We start from the raw sequence: 17,232 nt of genomic DNA on the forward strand, positions 1-17,232 counted from the left end.
TCTTGTCGTACAGTCGTCGTGTTGTGTCGTCATTCTGACATTTGTCGTGTGTAGTATTCCTGTAGCAATTCTGTTGTTTTATCGTGTGTTGTAGTCCTGTAGTGATCCTGTAGTATGTCATAGTCCTGTAGTAAACCTGTAGTGATCCTGTAGTATGTCGTAGCCCTGTAGTAATCCTGTAGTGATCTTGTAGTATGTTGTAGTCCCGTAGTAATCCTGTAGTATGTCACAGTTCTGATGCTCTACTGCGAGAATCATGCCTGTCTTGTCGAAGTCCTGATGCTGTGTTATGTATTCCTGGCGTCTTGCAGTCCTGACCTGTCGCACAATGCATTCATAACAATTCTGTTGCAGCAAATATCAGTATTTTTGAATCCAGCCTAGCACTGTATTTGGGCTGTCCACTGTAAGTGAACAGTTAAGACAGCCCAAATATGCCACGAGCCCATGCACAGGCAAACTGAAGAGAATACAAAAATTTTATTTTAGTTTCCTTCATGCACACACAGCTCCAGGCTCGAAAAAACAAGTACAAGTACCATTAGAATTGGCTTGCCGAAGGCTGAAAGTGCACCGTCCCTAACTACACACATTATGGATGATCCGCACAATTCTAACGCTGCAAAGTTGTCTGAAGCTGCAAAAACCTTATAGTAAATACACTACATTCCCAGGGAAAAGCCACCAATAGCTACAGGCTGCCACTAATGAATTGTACAGCTGCAGAAAGCCACAAAAAAACTATCAATGCACACCTCATGAAGCACAAAAACGACATTGCAAATTACATCCACCATTAAAAATGCCGCCATTTCTCACAATGACTGTTTAGTATTAAAACGGTAGAGACACTGGCTCTGGTGTTCACGCCAGCCAAATTGGCAAATAAGCCCATGTACCTCCTATCGGCGCAGATCAGCGAAATTCTGCGCGAGATATCTAGCCAGAAGCTTGCGGCGCTTGTGCATTTCAGCTTGCTCGCAGACCTTCACTTGGAGGTAATGCCAGAAGGAACCTGCATCGATAGGGAAAAAAAAAAAAAAAAACGAACATTGATGCAAGACAATGACAGGCAGCACAAAAAGACTGAAAATCATACTGCTAATACTGTGTCCTTAAACTGCGCCATTTTATAAAAGCTAAACACGCTTCTGCATGCTGAGCAATAAGAAGTGCTCTCTATTGCTGATAAAGTGCTTTTCACATTACTGTGCCTATTCAAAAACGTTCAATTTAAACGATACCTTGCAAGCCCCTTTCCACAGCGTTCCTGGCAATTCTGGAACAAGTCAAGCCATCAGGACTTAGCTCAGAAAATGTCCTTTCAAAATCAGTTTTGTTTTCATTTTTCAACAAAAACGTGATTTTTGACATGCATTTGCATCACATGGGTGCAGAAAGGGGAGTGGTCTTTGCGCGTCACTGCTACTAAAGAACAATGCATGCCAACCGTAGGTACTCTGCATCAGTGTTTGGTTTTTTATTATCAGGGCATGAAGGGTGAATCAGATGATAATTTTTAAACGTCAGGTTTGCAGTCACACAGTAATAACCCCTGAAATCGGCTGAAAATATCAAGCAGTGCCCGTTTGCAAAGTTACTTCACGATTTTAGGCAGTCTTATTGCCTTTGCGCACATTGTTCTTAGTTGTGTTGTAGTTCTACTTACCACAGGACCATTCAAACAGTTAACAACAGTTTCGGTTTTGTTTCTGCATCGCGAAATTCATATTTAGTGTTACTCTGCAGTTACTCAACTTCAAGCCTACCTGCCATAGTGCCTTGAGCATCCGCTAAACATCCTCACAAAAAAAAAAGCATGCCACTCCTGATTTCCCCCCCACCCTAAAACGTTTTCTGCAATAAGAACTTCCGATGCAAGTCAAAAGACAACGCCCAGTCACCAGATATCAGTTCCGACGAAAAGAGCACTTCAAACCAGCTTTACACACCCCCAGCTGTCCGCCTGCCAGTTTCGTTTCCATACAAGGGTATCTCCAGAGGTCTAGTGCTGCTCCTTAATTGAAATGTCTATTCGGATGGAGTCTCCAATGCCTTTTGTACTGTTTCATTTCAAAAATGTTAGGTGCGCTGCAATGCATGAGGCTCATAGTGCTGATCTTTATTATCGCACAACAGCTACTTGGGCAAAGTTTGCGGGGCACGATTTTAGCGCATTGCACCGCATTTCTGTAAGCAAGGCTACAATAGCGAGTCAGAAGGTGATGATAAACCGCAAGTTTGTTTTTAGCGATAACTGACAGTGAACGTCAACAAGCATCAACCACGGAGTTACGTTTTCAACTCCATGCATGTTTTTCCGCATCGCGTGCTTGTCCCGAATACTGTGCTGGCTGTAAATGCAGTCAGTCACTGACAAAATGTTTTTACGTCACACGGGGACACATTGGTGCCTCTGATAATGTCAAATCGCCAGATTTCTTCCAGGGAACCACCCGAAATTGCCCATGTTGAAACGCAGGTTGGACTTCACCGCATGGCACGGGCACCACGCGTGGTAATTTTTTTTATCTTAATTAGTTCTTACCAATGATTTTGCAGAAAAAATTTTTTTCTTGGACCCCTAAAAATCGGTCAATTTTCCAGTGCTAACGAGAGTTAAATTACTACAGTGTGACATCATACTCATAAAACTTTCCCCAAAGAGTTATATATAAGCCAGCTCATAAATCTCTAAGTAAAGTTAAGCAACGATAAAAGTTCAGCAAATTAAACACATTAAAAAGAAAAAGTGCCGATACTCCCTAATGCAAAATTTGCGCGCAGCGTGAACTGCAGTCTTCTCAGTCGAGGTGCGTAGTTGCCGTGTCAATTTAGACAAACAAACTATCAATGCAGACAATCAAAAATGCCCGTTCAGTAACTGACCATTTTGGATTAAAAGGACCCTGGAACACTCTTTAAACAGTGCCAGTAAACCTGCACAATGTTTAGATTACACTGCCAGGAATACCTGAGCCAAATATTACCAGTCCATGTGAAGCGGTGAGCACACAAATCGCGAAAGACGGGAAAAACCAACCGCGCACTCTTCGCTCTTGGCATGGCCTAAATGACGTCATTGCGGCCATGGCTGTTCAATTGGCTGTCGCTGGTCAACTTTGCGACTCATTTCTCACATTTCTTGTGAGGATTCGCCGTCATCGGCGCTGTGTACCAATCTCTTCTATGCCTAAACATGCACGCGCAGTTTGGTATTTCTTTTGCTGAGTGCGCACGGAGTTTGAGTGAAAAACTCAATACTCTCCTTTCAACGAGACCACTAGGCAACAATTGCTTATTGCTTCAAAAACGCTCTACCAGCCTGAGCGCGCGCTTGCAAGCAGGCAGCCATGCCTGCTTTTTTGTGGCACCAAACCAGAATTGACTCCCCCCCTCCCCCACGTTGCAGAGAATACTCCCCAGCCTATGATATGTCTAAGGACGCCGAAGAGAACGCTGCAAGCCGCCCCCCTCTCCAGGAGAGAGCACACAGCTTTCGTTGCGTTGTCCGCAGTCGAGTTGAGAGAGAACAACTATGCGCGATTTCTAATCGTGCATAGTTTCGGTGACAGTAAAGGGCTTTTCATAATTCTTGGAAGGGCGAAAATAAAGTGCACTTTACCCCAAACTACATTCCGAGTAGTCGATGGCAAGTGCTGCAGGGTCCCTTTAAAACAGTAGAGACACTGGCCTAGGTTTCCAGCAACCAAATTAGTAAACATGTACCTTCTTATTGGTGCAGATCCACGGACCCTCGTGCTAGATATCTCACTAGCAGCATGTGTCGCTTGCTCATGTCCCCTGGTTCGCAGCCCTTCATCTGCAGGTAGTGCCAGAAGGGATCTGCATCAATAGAACAAAACAATACATGTAATGCAAGACAATGGCAAACAACGTAAAAAGACTGCAAATTAGACTGCCAAAACTGTGTTTTTAACCTCTGCCATTTCATAGAACGAAAGACAATGGCTCCACATAGATGAGCTGCGAAGCCGGGCGCAGTCGACGAAGTGCACGAAACAAACCACGTTTGTTCATAATTTGCAAGGCAGCATACTTACCAGTCGTTTTACTGAATTAAACTTGGACAGACTCGAGCTTTATTCTAGAAAAGTTTTGCATGTACGACCTACCCTCCTTCCTCTGGTCCCCACATGTGCACGCGTAAACCAGCAACCGCTTATATGTGTGTGCTTAGCAAAAACGACAAGAGCAGAAAATGGCTTCACTGGAATAAAACCCGAAGGGGGGGGGCTTGAAACACAGACTGTTTCGCAGTAAAACGAATGCTCCCCGTGCTAAAAAAGTGGTGCTTTTCTCATTTATATTACTGCAGAGCATAACATTACACTCATAAAACTTCTCTCCAAAAGTATATGCCAGCTTGTAAAACTTTCAGCTAAAGGGGCCATGCAGACACATCACAAAATTGGTTCATTCGAAAGATTGCCACGTTAAAATCATAGTGACACCACTTTCATCTCCAAATAAGCTATATAAGTAAGGAAAAAGGCAATGGCCATGCAACCCACTAGCTCATTTCCCGCAACAGAACCTAGATATCCTATGTGCCCAGCTGTGCGATTGGCTGAGGCCGGCAAAAGCAAACACAAATTAGGTACGGCTTGCAAGCTTTCCAAATGAGCTATTTGCGCATAAATGCAATGCATATTCATTTTACAGCAGTACGAATGGTGCGAGAAACAATAAAAGTACAAAATACACATAAGCATAGAAATTTGATGAGCACTGCTGTTGGTACTGGGCACACTATGCTTGTTGTAGCTGCACAGCAGTCCGCCGCTTTGGAGTTGTCTTACGTGACCCTGTTTGGCGAACATACCCCATGTTTTACAAAACGATTACTTTCTACAGTAGCAAAAACAAGCCAAGTTCTGGGACTAACAGAAAGAAAGCGTTAAACACCTACTTTCTTCACAGCCAGCGCCATAGAGGGCTCGTGCTGGTAGTGCCGCCAGGCTCGTGCTGGCGCAGCTGGTGTCGGGTGCTGGTGGTTCTGCAGGGCTCATGCTGGCAGGGAGCTGCAGGCCATGTCCACTCTTTTCACTCCCTGGAGAGGTGCCTGAGTCACATGAAAAAGTGTTGCACTCTTAAAACAATACGCAGTACAGGCAATCAGTTTTAATAAAGGCTGTGGCTAGCGTTCCGTCCAGACGGAACGATATACAAGTGCTAAAGTTCCGTCCAGACGGAACAGGGCGCTGCGGGTTATCCTTCCCTCCAGACGGAATACAACTGAGAGCTTAGCGTTCCGTCCCGACGGAGCCGGCGTTAAATTTGTACAGTTCCGTCCGGACGAAAGCAAAACCGGCTGATTAGACGCCCTGCTCCACCTTCAGATGTGGTGTAGGGGTTGCTCCTTGGATAATGGCAGCATTGTACCGGGTTCGATTCCCCCCGGACATGCTTGGTTTTTCTTTTTTTTTTTGCGTGGTTGCGCCAGCGTTATGCAACAGCTAACTTCTTGCCCACTTTACAATTGACGCGGTGAGAGCAGTCGGTCTTGATTTCGCACTCAACCGGCTGCTCCGCTACCGCTCAATAGAGCCAAGGCCGACGTGTCCATCGCCAGAGTTCCGATCGCCTCTAGTTCGTAATGGTGATTACTAATTAACGGTTCTTCTGGCTAGTCAATGAGCGGAAGCGGTTCATTCAGCTGGGTAAATATCAAGAACGACTGCCCTCGCTGCTTGTTGTGAAGCGGGGTTTTTTTTTTGATGCCCGCGTCTTCTAGCTGCCTCACTCAGAAAATGACGCGCGTCGCGCGCGGCAGTGGGAGGAGCCTGCGACTTGCGCCATTGGGGAGGCACGTGCCTCATGGCGGCAGTTTCGAAGCGCTCGACTCAGCCGGCTGGCTCCGCCAGCATAGACCGCCAGAGATTTTAGGCCACCACCCCGGCAGATACTGCATGGGCGCTTTCACTAGCTGTGCGGATGATGTTTTGTAGTACCGTTCTCGCCCAAAATTATAAGCTCCTTTACCGCTCAAGCAACTTCGTGCATGTCTTGAGCGGCATTTTGAGCGGTCGCTCGTGCTCCCGACACAATAGTTTCCCTACACCACTTCGCGGCCGAAGCCGCCGCCATGTTCCTGCCACTGGCCGCGCCGGTCGCAGCGTACCAGTGGTTCCGCTGCAGCGTCAGCGCGCCTGTGGCGTGCGCGGCGCATTTTCGCGGGCAGAAAATGCTCCGTCCGATCGCCTTTCTTGAGTTTTGTAGATTTTTACCCTACCGGTCAAACCACTTCTGCTCATTGACTAGCTAGAGTCACCGTTACGAATCACCATTACGAACTAGAGGTGATCAGAACTCTGGCGATGGACACGTCGGCCTTGGCTCTATTGAGCGGTAGCGGAGCAGCCGGTTGAGTGCGAAATCAAGACCGACTGCTCTCCCCGCGTCAATTGCAAAGTGGGCAAGAAGTTAACTGTTGCAAAACGCTGGCTCAACCACGCAAAGGGAAAAAAAAAAAAAAAAAAAAAGCATGTCCGGGGGGAATCGAACCCGGTACAATACTGCCATTATCCGAAGCACAACGCCTACACCAAATCTGAAGACGGAGCACGTCGTCTAATCAGCCGGTTTTCCTTTCATCTAGACGGAACTGTACAAATTTCACGCCGGCGAACGCTAAGCGCTCAGACGTATTCCGTCTGGACGGAAGCATAACCCGCAGCGCCCCGTTTCGTCTCGCAGAACTTTAGCACTTGTATATCGTTCCGTCTGGACGGAACGCTAGCCACAGCCTTTAATAAATTTCTCCGCTTTTAAAGGAATATAAAGGTTGGTCAATACCATTCTCAGCACGCACAAAATCGCAAACAAGTCATTCTACATAGGTGCAGATTGTCCTTTTATGAGACTAACAAGTCACTTTTAGGGTTGGGGCGGTATGAAAAATATAGAGCAACAAGTTGTGTTGCCCACTCATAGTCACATTGTTAGCAAGTCTGCTACAAAACATAAACCAGCATTGCCGTGTTCCTGCACTTTCACTAGAATTGTTGTTTTATGAATTTTTTTTTACTAGGCCTTCTCTTCCAAACAATCTCATTGTCAAAATCCTTTACAGCGAGTAAAGCACTTTCAACGGGCAGTAATTTATGCAGTGCCTGCAAAAAGGCCATGGCTAGCAACTAGATAAACCAATAGCTCAAAATCTTCGTATAGAAGCCACGTGACAAGGTCGTGCTGCAGGGCAGTTTTGTTTTCACCCACCCAAAGAAAGGAACCTGTTCAATCAGGCTGTAGGCTCCTTAGATGGTAATGCCACATGTTTGAGGAAGTGAAACCTTCCTGCAACAGTTGACATTACAGCCAACTAAGCATGATAGCAAGTGCAGTATCTGGTACGTTGCTTAGCTCATAATAGTGATAAGAAGCCATGCACACAGATGGAGCATTGTTTACGCACTGGTGAAAAGAACTTGCCGGCCACTCCATGTTGAGTGATCGCAGCCCCCGCATCTCGGCCTCCAATTGCACGACCCTCTTCCCTAAAACTGCTACAGGGTCTTGGTCCCTTGCGGCAGCTCGAAGAATGATGTCGACCTTCGCTGATCTTTTCTCTGCCTTCGCAGTTTTTTTGTCTGCCTGCAATGAGAGGTCAAGAGATAACATGCCATACTTGTTCCGAGCCTCGTCCACCATAATGACACCTATTTAGAGCAACAAGCACACTTCAGTGTCATTTTACACGTGTTTAATGATAGTTATGAGGTCAACTTTCATGCAAATATTGACTTCCCCTAATAAACATACCTGAAAGCGGTGGCTATTCTAGCGCCTTGGCATTTATGTGCGTCATGTTCGATAAGAGCATTTACAAATAACATTACTGCAGTGGCTGCTGGCAAGACGGCCTTCACAGAAAAACCACGATTTCGAAGCTCGTACAGTCGGCAAAAGGCTTGTCTATAACGCGCGAGCGGGGTGCTCTACACTGCGCGCGAGACACTTAATGAGAACGCCTGGTTTGACACCGGTAGAATGCGAGCATGCGCGACCCGCATCAGCGCGACGGTTCTTTCCCTTGTCGCTGTGCCCGTCGCCTTCAATTCCGTACCTTCTTTCGTCGTGAGAAGCGCTGCCTGCACTGCCGGGCCGGGAAACAATAGCGGAAATGAGCGATTGGTAGTAGAGCGTTGGCTGCGTTTAACTACGCGCAACGCTTTTTTTGCGGCGCCCTACACAATTTAGACAGGAGTGTTTTCCTGTATGCGAGACAACGAATGACAATAGCAGAAAACGCATCGCTGCCGGTGTTTTATAGTATTATTATTATTATTATTTAAAAATACCTTACAGGCCCTTGTTGCAGGGCATTGTGTAAGGGGGGTAACAAAGGGTGAGTGTCGCGACAGAACTGTAAGGGAACATCAAACTTTGAAAGAATGGAACAGCAAATAAAGAGAAAAAGAAGAGAATGTGCAAAAAAAGTCACTTGAAGTGACACATACATGGGAACATTGCAGGTGGGAAGGAATGCAAATATGCGCAATACAACTTAGTAAAAAACACCTACTACACACGATAACTAGTAACTAGATATCGGGCCGTGATCGCTTGCACAGTGCACTGAGTATTGTGCCGTGAGCCCGTCAGCAGTGACATGCAAAGCCGAGCCCTGAAACCGGACAGTGGCGCTCAAGGGACTCATGCAGCTATTGGCGGAACGATAACGCAATGAACAGCTGTGCGCCAAGGCTAACGCAGAAGAAAAACTCGCACAACGAGCGTTAAAGCGGGTAATCTCCAGTTTTGTTTTCCGGCCCGGCAGCGCAGGCACACAGCGCTTATTACGGTAAAAGAAGGTGTGGAAGCCAAGGCGACGGGTGCAGCGAGGAGGGACACAGCCATCGCGCTGATACGGGCCTCGCATGCACACATTCTACCTATCTTAAACCAGACGTTATCACTACGTGTCTCCCGCGCACTCCGGAGCACACCGCTCGCGCGTTAAAGCCTTTTGCCGACTGTACGTGAGAATGTGGCTTGGCGACTACTCGACGCCGACACGAACAATGCAGATGAATTCCTAACCCGACTAACTGGTAGCCAGCACAGTCCTGAATAGAGCGTGTTACGTGGAAAATGTGCAAGGTGGTAATACGAGCCATTTTCTTCGGCGTCGGCGCCATATACTGTGAAGCGGATCTCCGCGCCTTCCGACGGCACAGCCGGCATGCCGATATTCATTCCTTACTTTCTGCGGTAGTGGCAGATGTAAAACTGCTAAAAAGCGCTCAGACACTGTTATGCACAATTTAATGGTAAGAACACTTACCGGTCATGTGAACGATGGTGCCGTCGAATAATCTTCCCGCGTCTCGCTGTCGCCGAGCCAAAACACTTCCCACGCCACGCTCGTAGTCGTCGACGTCCGCCACAAAAAAACTACGCTCGTCCGTAGGCCCAACGACTTCTCTTCTACCTTCCAAAACATACTGAACGAAAACGTTACACGGTTACGCTTTGTTACACGGTCACACTACGTGCATACGACAACGATCGACCAGCGCAAGAAAAGAAACGCGGCGTAATGTGCGTTGCCATGTGTGAGGGCTGCGGCTACGGCTGGCTACGGCTTCAGTCGGCCTATATAGGCGGCGTTGGTTGATGCCAGAAGATGAAGCCGATGAAGCGATACATGAAAACTCAATCATTTTGGTTGTAATAATGAACATAATTTATTAGCGGGTTACAAACCTCTTGATAAAAATTAGCACTGTATTAACCAGTGATAGCAGCTTCCAACTTCAGCACGGTTCTTTCATGTGTTATCACAGTCTCACAGTCACACCATAGCACACACATCATTTTCTGCACCGTGTTTCTGCACTGTGCTCGGCTACATAGTATGTGCGCTGATTCTCTTTTCTTTTTGCAGTGGTCGGGGCTGCTTTAAGGCCCAACCACATGCAGAGCACTTTCGGCGTTTTCTCGCGTCGACGTCGTCGCCAGAAATGCACGGCTACGCGAGCTGACGCCCGAGCGACGCCGATGTCTACGCTCGCCAGATATCGGCGTCGACGCAGCGCGAGAGAGCATCGGAAAGCGGGCGACAGCGTCCGTCTTCGCGTGGTTTGGGGGCATTCCTTTCAGCAGAAAACAATCGATTTATTTTTAACTTGCGGTAATCGGTTGCCTTGAGACAAATTGCCAGCTATTTCTGTTCGCAAACGCTTATCCATTTGTGGCTTGTTCGGCTTTCAACGGGGAGATCGGGGATCTGCGATTTAAATAAGGGAGCTCTGGCTACATCGCATCCAGTATAAGCATAATGTGGCTTGTCTGCAAGATCGGTGCGTGACGAGCAAGCGTTATCAACGCCAGAATTCTAGCGGCGCATTCCCTTCCATTCGTAGCTCCCGTGGCTTGCGTTGACCGGGGATGTGCGATAGCTTTTCTTGACTCAAATGAGGGACCTGTGGTTACATCGCTCGTAGCACTAGCATTATCGTCCTCGGCTCCAAGATCGGTGCGCAAGAAACAAGCGTTACCACTGCTCAAGTCTCTCAAACACGACCAAAACAAAACACATCCGACACTATTTGTGGGCAGCCTCGTTTGGTACACCGAATTCTCTGTGCCTCCCTGTCTCCTTGTGTGGTCGAGGGGTTGGGTGTCGGACTTTCGTTTTGAAGTCCGTGGTTCGAATCCTCAAAATGCCTTTTTTTTTTTTTTCCGGCCAGGGTTTGATCAGTTTTTTTTTTTGCAGGGTACAGTCAGGGTGCCAGAGTACCTTGCCTTTTAACCTACAAATGACGTTCGACGGTAACCTCAGTACCAAGGCAGCGCTGAAATTTGTTTTGCTTACACTTTGAATTCATGCACCTGCATTAGGTACATAACATGCAGGTTAAATCAAGAAGCAACTAAAGCAGTTTTGCGAGGTGCGTCTTCGTTTATCATCCTATCTTATTTTGTTCAGATTTGACCATGATGACTCGAGATACATTGCCAACATACTTATATAGCAATGAATAAATATGTTTTTCTTTTTTGCTAAAGCTAAAGTCTTGATAATTGCAGTTCAATAATCGATAATAACTGCTCATAAACGACTTCAACAGGATGGCAATTGACGTCCAGCAACGCCCGCTGACGCAGCTACTGGCGCGCGACTTCGCCGGTCTCATGCGGTTGCTCGCCCTCTCCTGAGGGCCCGCGCGTTGACGCCGAACGACGCCGACGATCGCGCGACGCGTGATTTCGCGTCCATGTGGTTAGGACTTTATTGTGGCTGCTTTATAGATTCTATTTTAGTTTTGTCATTGGTGCTTCACCTGTTCGCCTGTTGCCACGATGTGGGTAGGTGTGGAGTTTGGTTTCAGCTTTTTTTCTCACGTACAATTTGGTTTTTATGGAAAGAAACTTCTTGGGCGTTCGCACCTTTTTATTTTTTTATTGGCTGTGAGTTGCGGTGTCGGGTTTAGGGCGATATTGTGTGTTTTATTTTGTTAGTCGTCGTGTTACAGCGAGCAAAATAGTAAACTCAATTCTGCTCCCGCGTCCCCGGTTTTAAAATTGGAAGTTTCATTTCGTCGTTGATTCTGTGAGCAGGAAAGTGGTAAAAATATTCTCTTTCATCGCAAGAAATAACCACATAACAGCTTTGCAACTGCAGTTGCAAAGCTGTCCTCACGACAGAATTATCTTGTTCGACTGTTGGCTGTTGTGTAGACAGATTCATGTATCGCGACATATTTTGCCACGGCAGCCGCATCTGTAGTGACGACAAGAATCTGCCGTCACGACAGCCGGCTTTGCTACTACAGCATTTTTGTCGTGGTCCTGTTGCAACTACAGACGTCACGACAGCATTTATGCCTCTGTAGTTACTACAAGATTCTGTCGTCACGACAGCCAGCTTTGCTACTACAGCATTTTTGTCGTAGTCTTGTAGTAACGACAGACGTCACGACAGCTGGCTATGTCACGACAGCATGATGGCTGTCGTGACGACAGGTAGTTCTGTTGGGACTACAGGAATGTTTGTCGTTGAGAAGATTGACTCTGTCGTTACGACAGAAATGTGTGTCGTAACAACAGAAAACTTTGTCGTAACGACAGGAATTCTGTCGTAACTACAGAAATTGTGTCGTACGACAGGAATTCTTGTTGGGTTTCTGTCGTATTCCTGTTGACATTTTCGACTGGGAAATGCTTAAAGGCCAACTGCACTCAATTTTTTTTTTGTACAAATAAGTAGTCTATGCTCTTAAAATCACCATGGCGAAATTCTTAGCTTCGTAATCATAGAGAGCGCTAGGTACCGCCGTTCAAAGTACCTCCGAGCAGACGACGTTTGCACCTGGCGGAGAGTCGCCGTAACAAGTTCCGAGCGGCCTGTGACGGAGGTTGGGGAACCTGTCCCGTGAAGCACGCGCTTCTCCGGCGACTTGCAGGGCGCTCCGCCGGGCGCAGGGATGCGTTCGCCCGGGGTTTCTCTGCTACACCAGCGCGCTGTACCGGCGTCGCCATCAAATGTTTAAACTAACCGCATAGGCAGTAATATCCCCCATTTTTCTCAATGCAAAAAAAAAAAAATGATTAGATGCCTAAACCTATTCAAGGGACACTGAAGTGATATGTAAACATTGCGGGATTACTAGCGCAAATTGTAGCCCGGAGTCCCCAGGCCATGTTTCGACCACTCTAGGCGTGTTTACGCGATTTTATTTAGTAGAAAAACTAATTCGAAAACGCTGTCCTCCTCTCTTTACGCTCGCCCATTTTCTGTGGCGTTTTCGTGTGACATCAGGAGGGGATGAGCTGGCAATTGGCTGCGCCACGGCTGCGCTACTGCATGGCTCCCCGGCCGACAGAGTCAGTCGGCCCAGCGTTTCGTCCGCCGGCCGCCGGCGGGTCGTCGCAATCAAGGAGGTTAAAAAAAAAATTGCTTGGTCGCAATTCATTCGCTTAGTTGAAACGAAGCCAGGACACGTTTGTGAATGGAAGAATGTGCCTTTCTTTACTTGGTTTGTTTGTACACTGTATCTAGCTCCAAGTCAAGGTCGCTTCACACAAGCGCTGCACATGCGACGCTTCGCTGACTGGTACGCCAGTAGGAAAATATAAGGCCTCTTGAAGGCGGGAGAAGAGTCAGCGAAGTCAATACAGGTACTAAGCAAATAAAATCCACTGATATTTTTACCGTACAGCGTAAAACTAGGGCGCGGGAAGCACTTTTTTGCGCTGGGCGAACAAGCACAGCGGTCAGCAGCACGACTACGCATCTGCGAACGCTTTTCCGTCTACGAAATGCAATTGCTAGACGTGAGCTACTGTGGAAACTCGGGCGACGCTTACTGCACGATCGCGGAACAACAAATAGTCACCTAAGCGGCTTGAAACGCCAAAACTAAATAAAAGTGTAAACCGGTTGTACAATATATACCCTATATTAGCAAGGCATTCTCGTCCTGCTCTGTGGCCTAGCAGCCGAGTCTCTCCCCAGCCCTCGTCGGGGAAGGTCATGTCCAGCGAGAGCTCCCCACAGGCGACCGGCGCAGCCGCGCCGGACCGGTTCCCCCGTGACCCCCCGTCACCGTCCGCCGGCCCGTCCGCCTACCGCACCCTTCTGCCCACGCTCCCCACCGGAAAGCTCAGCGAGAACGCGTTGTTCCTACACGGAGATCCGTCGGCGCGGCCCTACGGGGTCGAAGACTTCGCATCTGCCCTCGAGAACATCACAGACTTGAGGGCGATCGAGTGTCTCGGCCCCTTTCAGTTCAACCACGTATGGATGGTCACCTTCAGAGCAGAAAACGAGATGGAAGCCTTGGCAGCACGGACCGAGATTGTGGTGAAGGGAAGGCGATGCCTGGTCATCAACCCGAACCAACGCGAAGTCGCCGTTAAGGTGCATTGGCTTCCACCAACGGTGCCTGACGAACTGATCGTGCGGCAGCCGGAGCGCTTCGGCCGTGTGCAACGAGTTGAGCGTGATGGCTGGAGAAAACCCGGGCTCGCGCACATGACCGGCACGAGCAGGGTGTATCACATCATCCCGTCCAGCCCCACGTCGCTGGAGGACGTACCGCACCAGGCGACCGTGCAGGGGTGCCCCATACTGATAGAGGTAGCTGGTAGGCCAGCACTGTGCCTGCGATGCTACCACACCGGACACTATCGTAGGAGCTGCAGGACGCCGTGGTGCCGTTCGTGTCGCTCCTTCGGCCACGACCACGCAAACTGTACGGTCTCGTACGCCGCCAGAGTCAAGCAGTGAGCGTCCGCACGGCCTCAGTTGGAGGAATACATGGACGCGGACGACATGGCGGCCATGATGAGCAGCGCAGATCAAGAAGCAGCAGAATCCAATGCAACGCCAACCGACGAGCCCAGCCCGCCCCCCTCTACATCTCCCCCGCCGGCTTCCGAAGCCCCCGCAGCAGAGGAATGCAGCAACCCCGAGGAGGTCAAGGAGGCTACGGGAGAGGAGCGAGAGGGAAAGGAGGAGCAGCCACCGCCGGAGGACCCTTTGGCGTGCGCGGACACAATCCAACCAACGCCCCCTTCACCGGAGGGTCCCGGCGCCGTGGACTCCCAGGAAGACAGCAAAGAACCTGAAAGCAAAATTGTGACGCGCCGAAAGGCACGCGGCAGGGCCGGAAACAACACCGGCCAGGGAGAAAGCGGGTCAAGGAACCCCGAGGGACCGAGATAAAAGCAGTCGAGGTGAGCGCCTTTCCCACAATGAGCCTCCCCCAAACCTTTTTAAAACTAGCCACGCTTAACGTAGTCAGCCTTGTCTCCGCAAAACGGAGACTTTGGCTATTAGAACTTCTGAATCAGGAAAAAATTGATGTAGCCTTTCTTCAGGAAACAAAAATCGGAAACCCAGACGATGCAAAAAATTTTGTACGCTTGTTCGGTAATCAGTTCTGGTGCTTTCACACTCTGACCGAGACCCGAGCAGGCGGCGCAGCCATTCTCGTTAGGAAAAATGATTCGGTCAAAATCGTCGACTGCGAATTGGGCAAAGATGGCCGTTTCAGCCTAGTGGACGCATTTGTGGGAGGGGAACTCACCCGTTTCCTGTGCATTTACGCTCCCAATGACCCACCATCACGAAGTGAGCTCTTCACCGCCACCCGCCCTCTTTTGAATGTCCCATGCAACGTGATATTCGGAGGTGACTTTAATTGTGTGACGGAAAAAAGTGACAGAGCGGGTGGGTGCAGCAGCACCGATGCCTCGTCGCGAATTTTAAAGTCAGTAGTTCGCGACTGTGACCTGACCGACGCGGCCTCGGGACGGAGGTGGGCCACCCCACGATACACCAGATGGAGTGGTGCGTCTCAGGCCCGGCTGGACCGGTTTTATGTCTCAGGAGACTTACTTTCACGAATACAAGACTACGCCGTGACACCCGTCCCACTGTCTGACCACGGCTTAGTGACATGTGAAATTAGGTACGATGTAAACCAAAAGCATGGCAAACTAAATCCCCGTTGGATAATGAACGCATCGATAATGCAAAACCCAGAATTCGTAGAACGCGTGCGGGAAGAAATAAAATGCTTGGGATCCCGCACGATAGGGGCTAGCGAGTGGGAATCTTTCAAAACTAAAATCAAAGAAGTTGCAACCACCATAGGCAGACGAGAGGCCGCGCGCGGAAGAGCTACCCAAAACCGCCTCATGTCAACGCTCCGAGACCTCATCGAGGCGGATGAAGAGAGGCCTGGGGAATTTCGCGAGGACATCCGCGTAACTAAAAAAGAGCTTTTCAGTGAACTGGAACATCGCTACTGGGGTGCCTTGGTCCGCAGCAGGGAGAAGAGAGTTGAGCAGGAGGCACAGCCCTCGAAAATCTTCCGCACGCTCGAGAGAGAGAACGCTACCCGGAAAAACATCACCGAGGTTCAACACCAAGGGCAGCTCGCGCGGGGACCGCGTGAAGTGGCAAGCGCCTTTGAGGACTTTTACTCCAGCCTGTTTAATTTGCAGACCGGATTGGACCCCGTCCCCGAGGAAGTCCTTAGCGAGCTCCCAAAGGTATCGGAGGATTTGAGAAAATTAATTAACTCTCCAATAACTGCAGCGGAGGTAGAATCCGTAATTAAACAGCTACCCAGAAACAAGTCCCCAGGTCCAGACGGGATTGTCTCAGAATTTTACATGACTTTTCAAAAAGTATTAAGTCCGGTACTCGCCTCAGTTTTCGAGGACACAATGCACAAAAAGCTACTTCCACCTTCCATGCGAAATAGCCACCTGGTCCTCCTGCCGAAAACACCACAATCCGGTCCAATTCCAAGCACATCCGATTTCCGCCCGATTTCCCTTTTGTCGTCAGACTACAAAATTCTGGCTCGGATACTGGCTCATCGACTCGAAACGGCCCTTAGTACGGTGGTGGGCCCACACCAGACTTGCGGCTTTAAAGGGCGAACAATAAATTCCAACCTTCACTGGATGAGGACCGCTTGTGAGGCGGGAGAGCTAGGGTTAGCACCACTGGCTGTGCTACAGCTCGACCTTAGGAAGGCATTCGACAGGGTACAACGGCCTTTCCTGTTCACACTCCTCAGACACTGCGGAGTAGGAGACACCATGATGGAGTGGATCCAGATATGCTACACTCAAATCTCGACGAGCATAATCGTTAATGGGCAAGTAGGAACCCCCATCATGGTACAAATCTCTGTCCGCCAGGGCTGTCCAATGTCTCCACTACTTTTTGCTCTTTACCTGGAGCCGCTGTGTCGCATGGTTGCTGCGTCCACCAAAATCGAAGGACTCGTTATGGGCGGACGGGAACTCCGAGTGTTGGCATATGCCGACGACGTTGCCCTTATCTGCACAACAGCTGCTCAAGCCGGAGAAGTACTCCGACTGGCACATCAGTTCTGCGGTTTCTCCGGTGCAGAGCTCAACCTTGAAAAATCCGAGGGAGCCTGGTTGGGGTGCTGGAAAAGAAAGCCGCGCAAGTGCTTCAACATGCGGTGGTCGGACCGCGTTGAGACATATCTAGGGGTAAAGATCGGAGTGGGCCAGGCGGTGGCGCCTCGATGGAAATCAAAAGTTGACGCGGCCGAATGGAAGCTTCACCCCTGGAGGAACCGTAACATATCCATTTACGCAAGGGCCCTCTTGTGCAACATGGTAGACTACCCCGCAATTCTGTACGCAGCGCGCATTACCACCATCGATGCCGGCTCGATACAGAGGCTACACCGGTCGTGGGCAGTGTTC

At 49.1% G+C, this 17,232-nt stretch overlaps 1 protein-coding gene across 5 annotated transcripts; it reads right to left on the minus strand.

The window, feature by feature from the left end:
* Positions 1-461: 461 nt before the first annotated feature.
* LOC144179164 (uncharacterized) lies at positions 462-9,578 on the minus strand. Of its 5 annotated transcripts, XM_077707405.1 has the most exons (6): positions 8,484-8,705; positions 7,456-7,617; positions 4,934-5,086; positions 3,730-3,846; positions 1,245-1,279; positions 462-1,015 (listed from the first exon to the last, which is right to left on the minus strand). In XM_077707405.1, the coding sequence occupies exons 1-4, from the start codon at positions 8,491-8,493 to the stop codon at positions 3,734-3,736; spliced, it is 438 nt and encodes a 145-aa protein (XP_077563531.1). In that variant the 5' UTR covers positions 8,494-8,705; the 3' UTR covers positions 462-1,015; positions 1,245-1,279; positions 3,730-3,733. The 5 variants fall into 5 exon arrangements, 3 of the variants coding, with proteins under 3 accessions (XP_077563531.1, XP_077563532.1, XP_077563530.1); XR_013324169.1 differs by lacking the exons at positions 1,245-1,279; positions 8,484-8,705 and adding an exon at positions 8,090-8,225 and having other exon boundaries at positions 7,439-7,617; XR_013324168.1 differs by lacking the exons at positions 1,245-1,279; positions 8,484-8,705 and adding an exon at positions 7,786-7,929 and having other exon boundaries at positions 7,439-7,617.
* Positions 9,579-17,232: the final 7,654 nt, after the last annotated feature.

Source organism: Haemaphysalis longicornis, unplaced genomic scaffold, assembly GCF_048455015.1.
Source record: "Haemaphysalis longicornis isolate Haplotype H1 unplaced genomic scaffold, Haemaphysalis longicornis Haplotype H1 scaffold_4, whole genome shotgun sequence".
Taxonomy (NCBI): Eukaryota; Metazoa; Arthropoda; class Arachnida; order Ixodida; family Ixodidae; genus Haemaphysalis; species Haemaphysalis longicornis.

What these genes read in the sequence shown, in the direction of transcription:
- LOC144179164 (XM_077707405.1), bottom strand. An exon ending in CACTCAACATGGAGTGGCCG is followed by an intron (nt 5,087 to 7,455) that starts GCAAGTTCTTTT and finishes CATGTGACTCAG; the next exon opens with GCACCTCTCCAGGGAGTGAA. An exon ending in TGGCGCTGGCTGTGAAGAAA is followed by an intron (nt 3,847 to 4,933) that starts GTAGGTGTTTAA and finishes CTATTGATGCAG; the next exon opens with ATCCCTTCTGGCACTACCTG.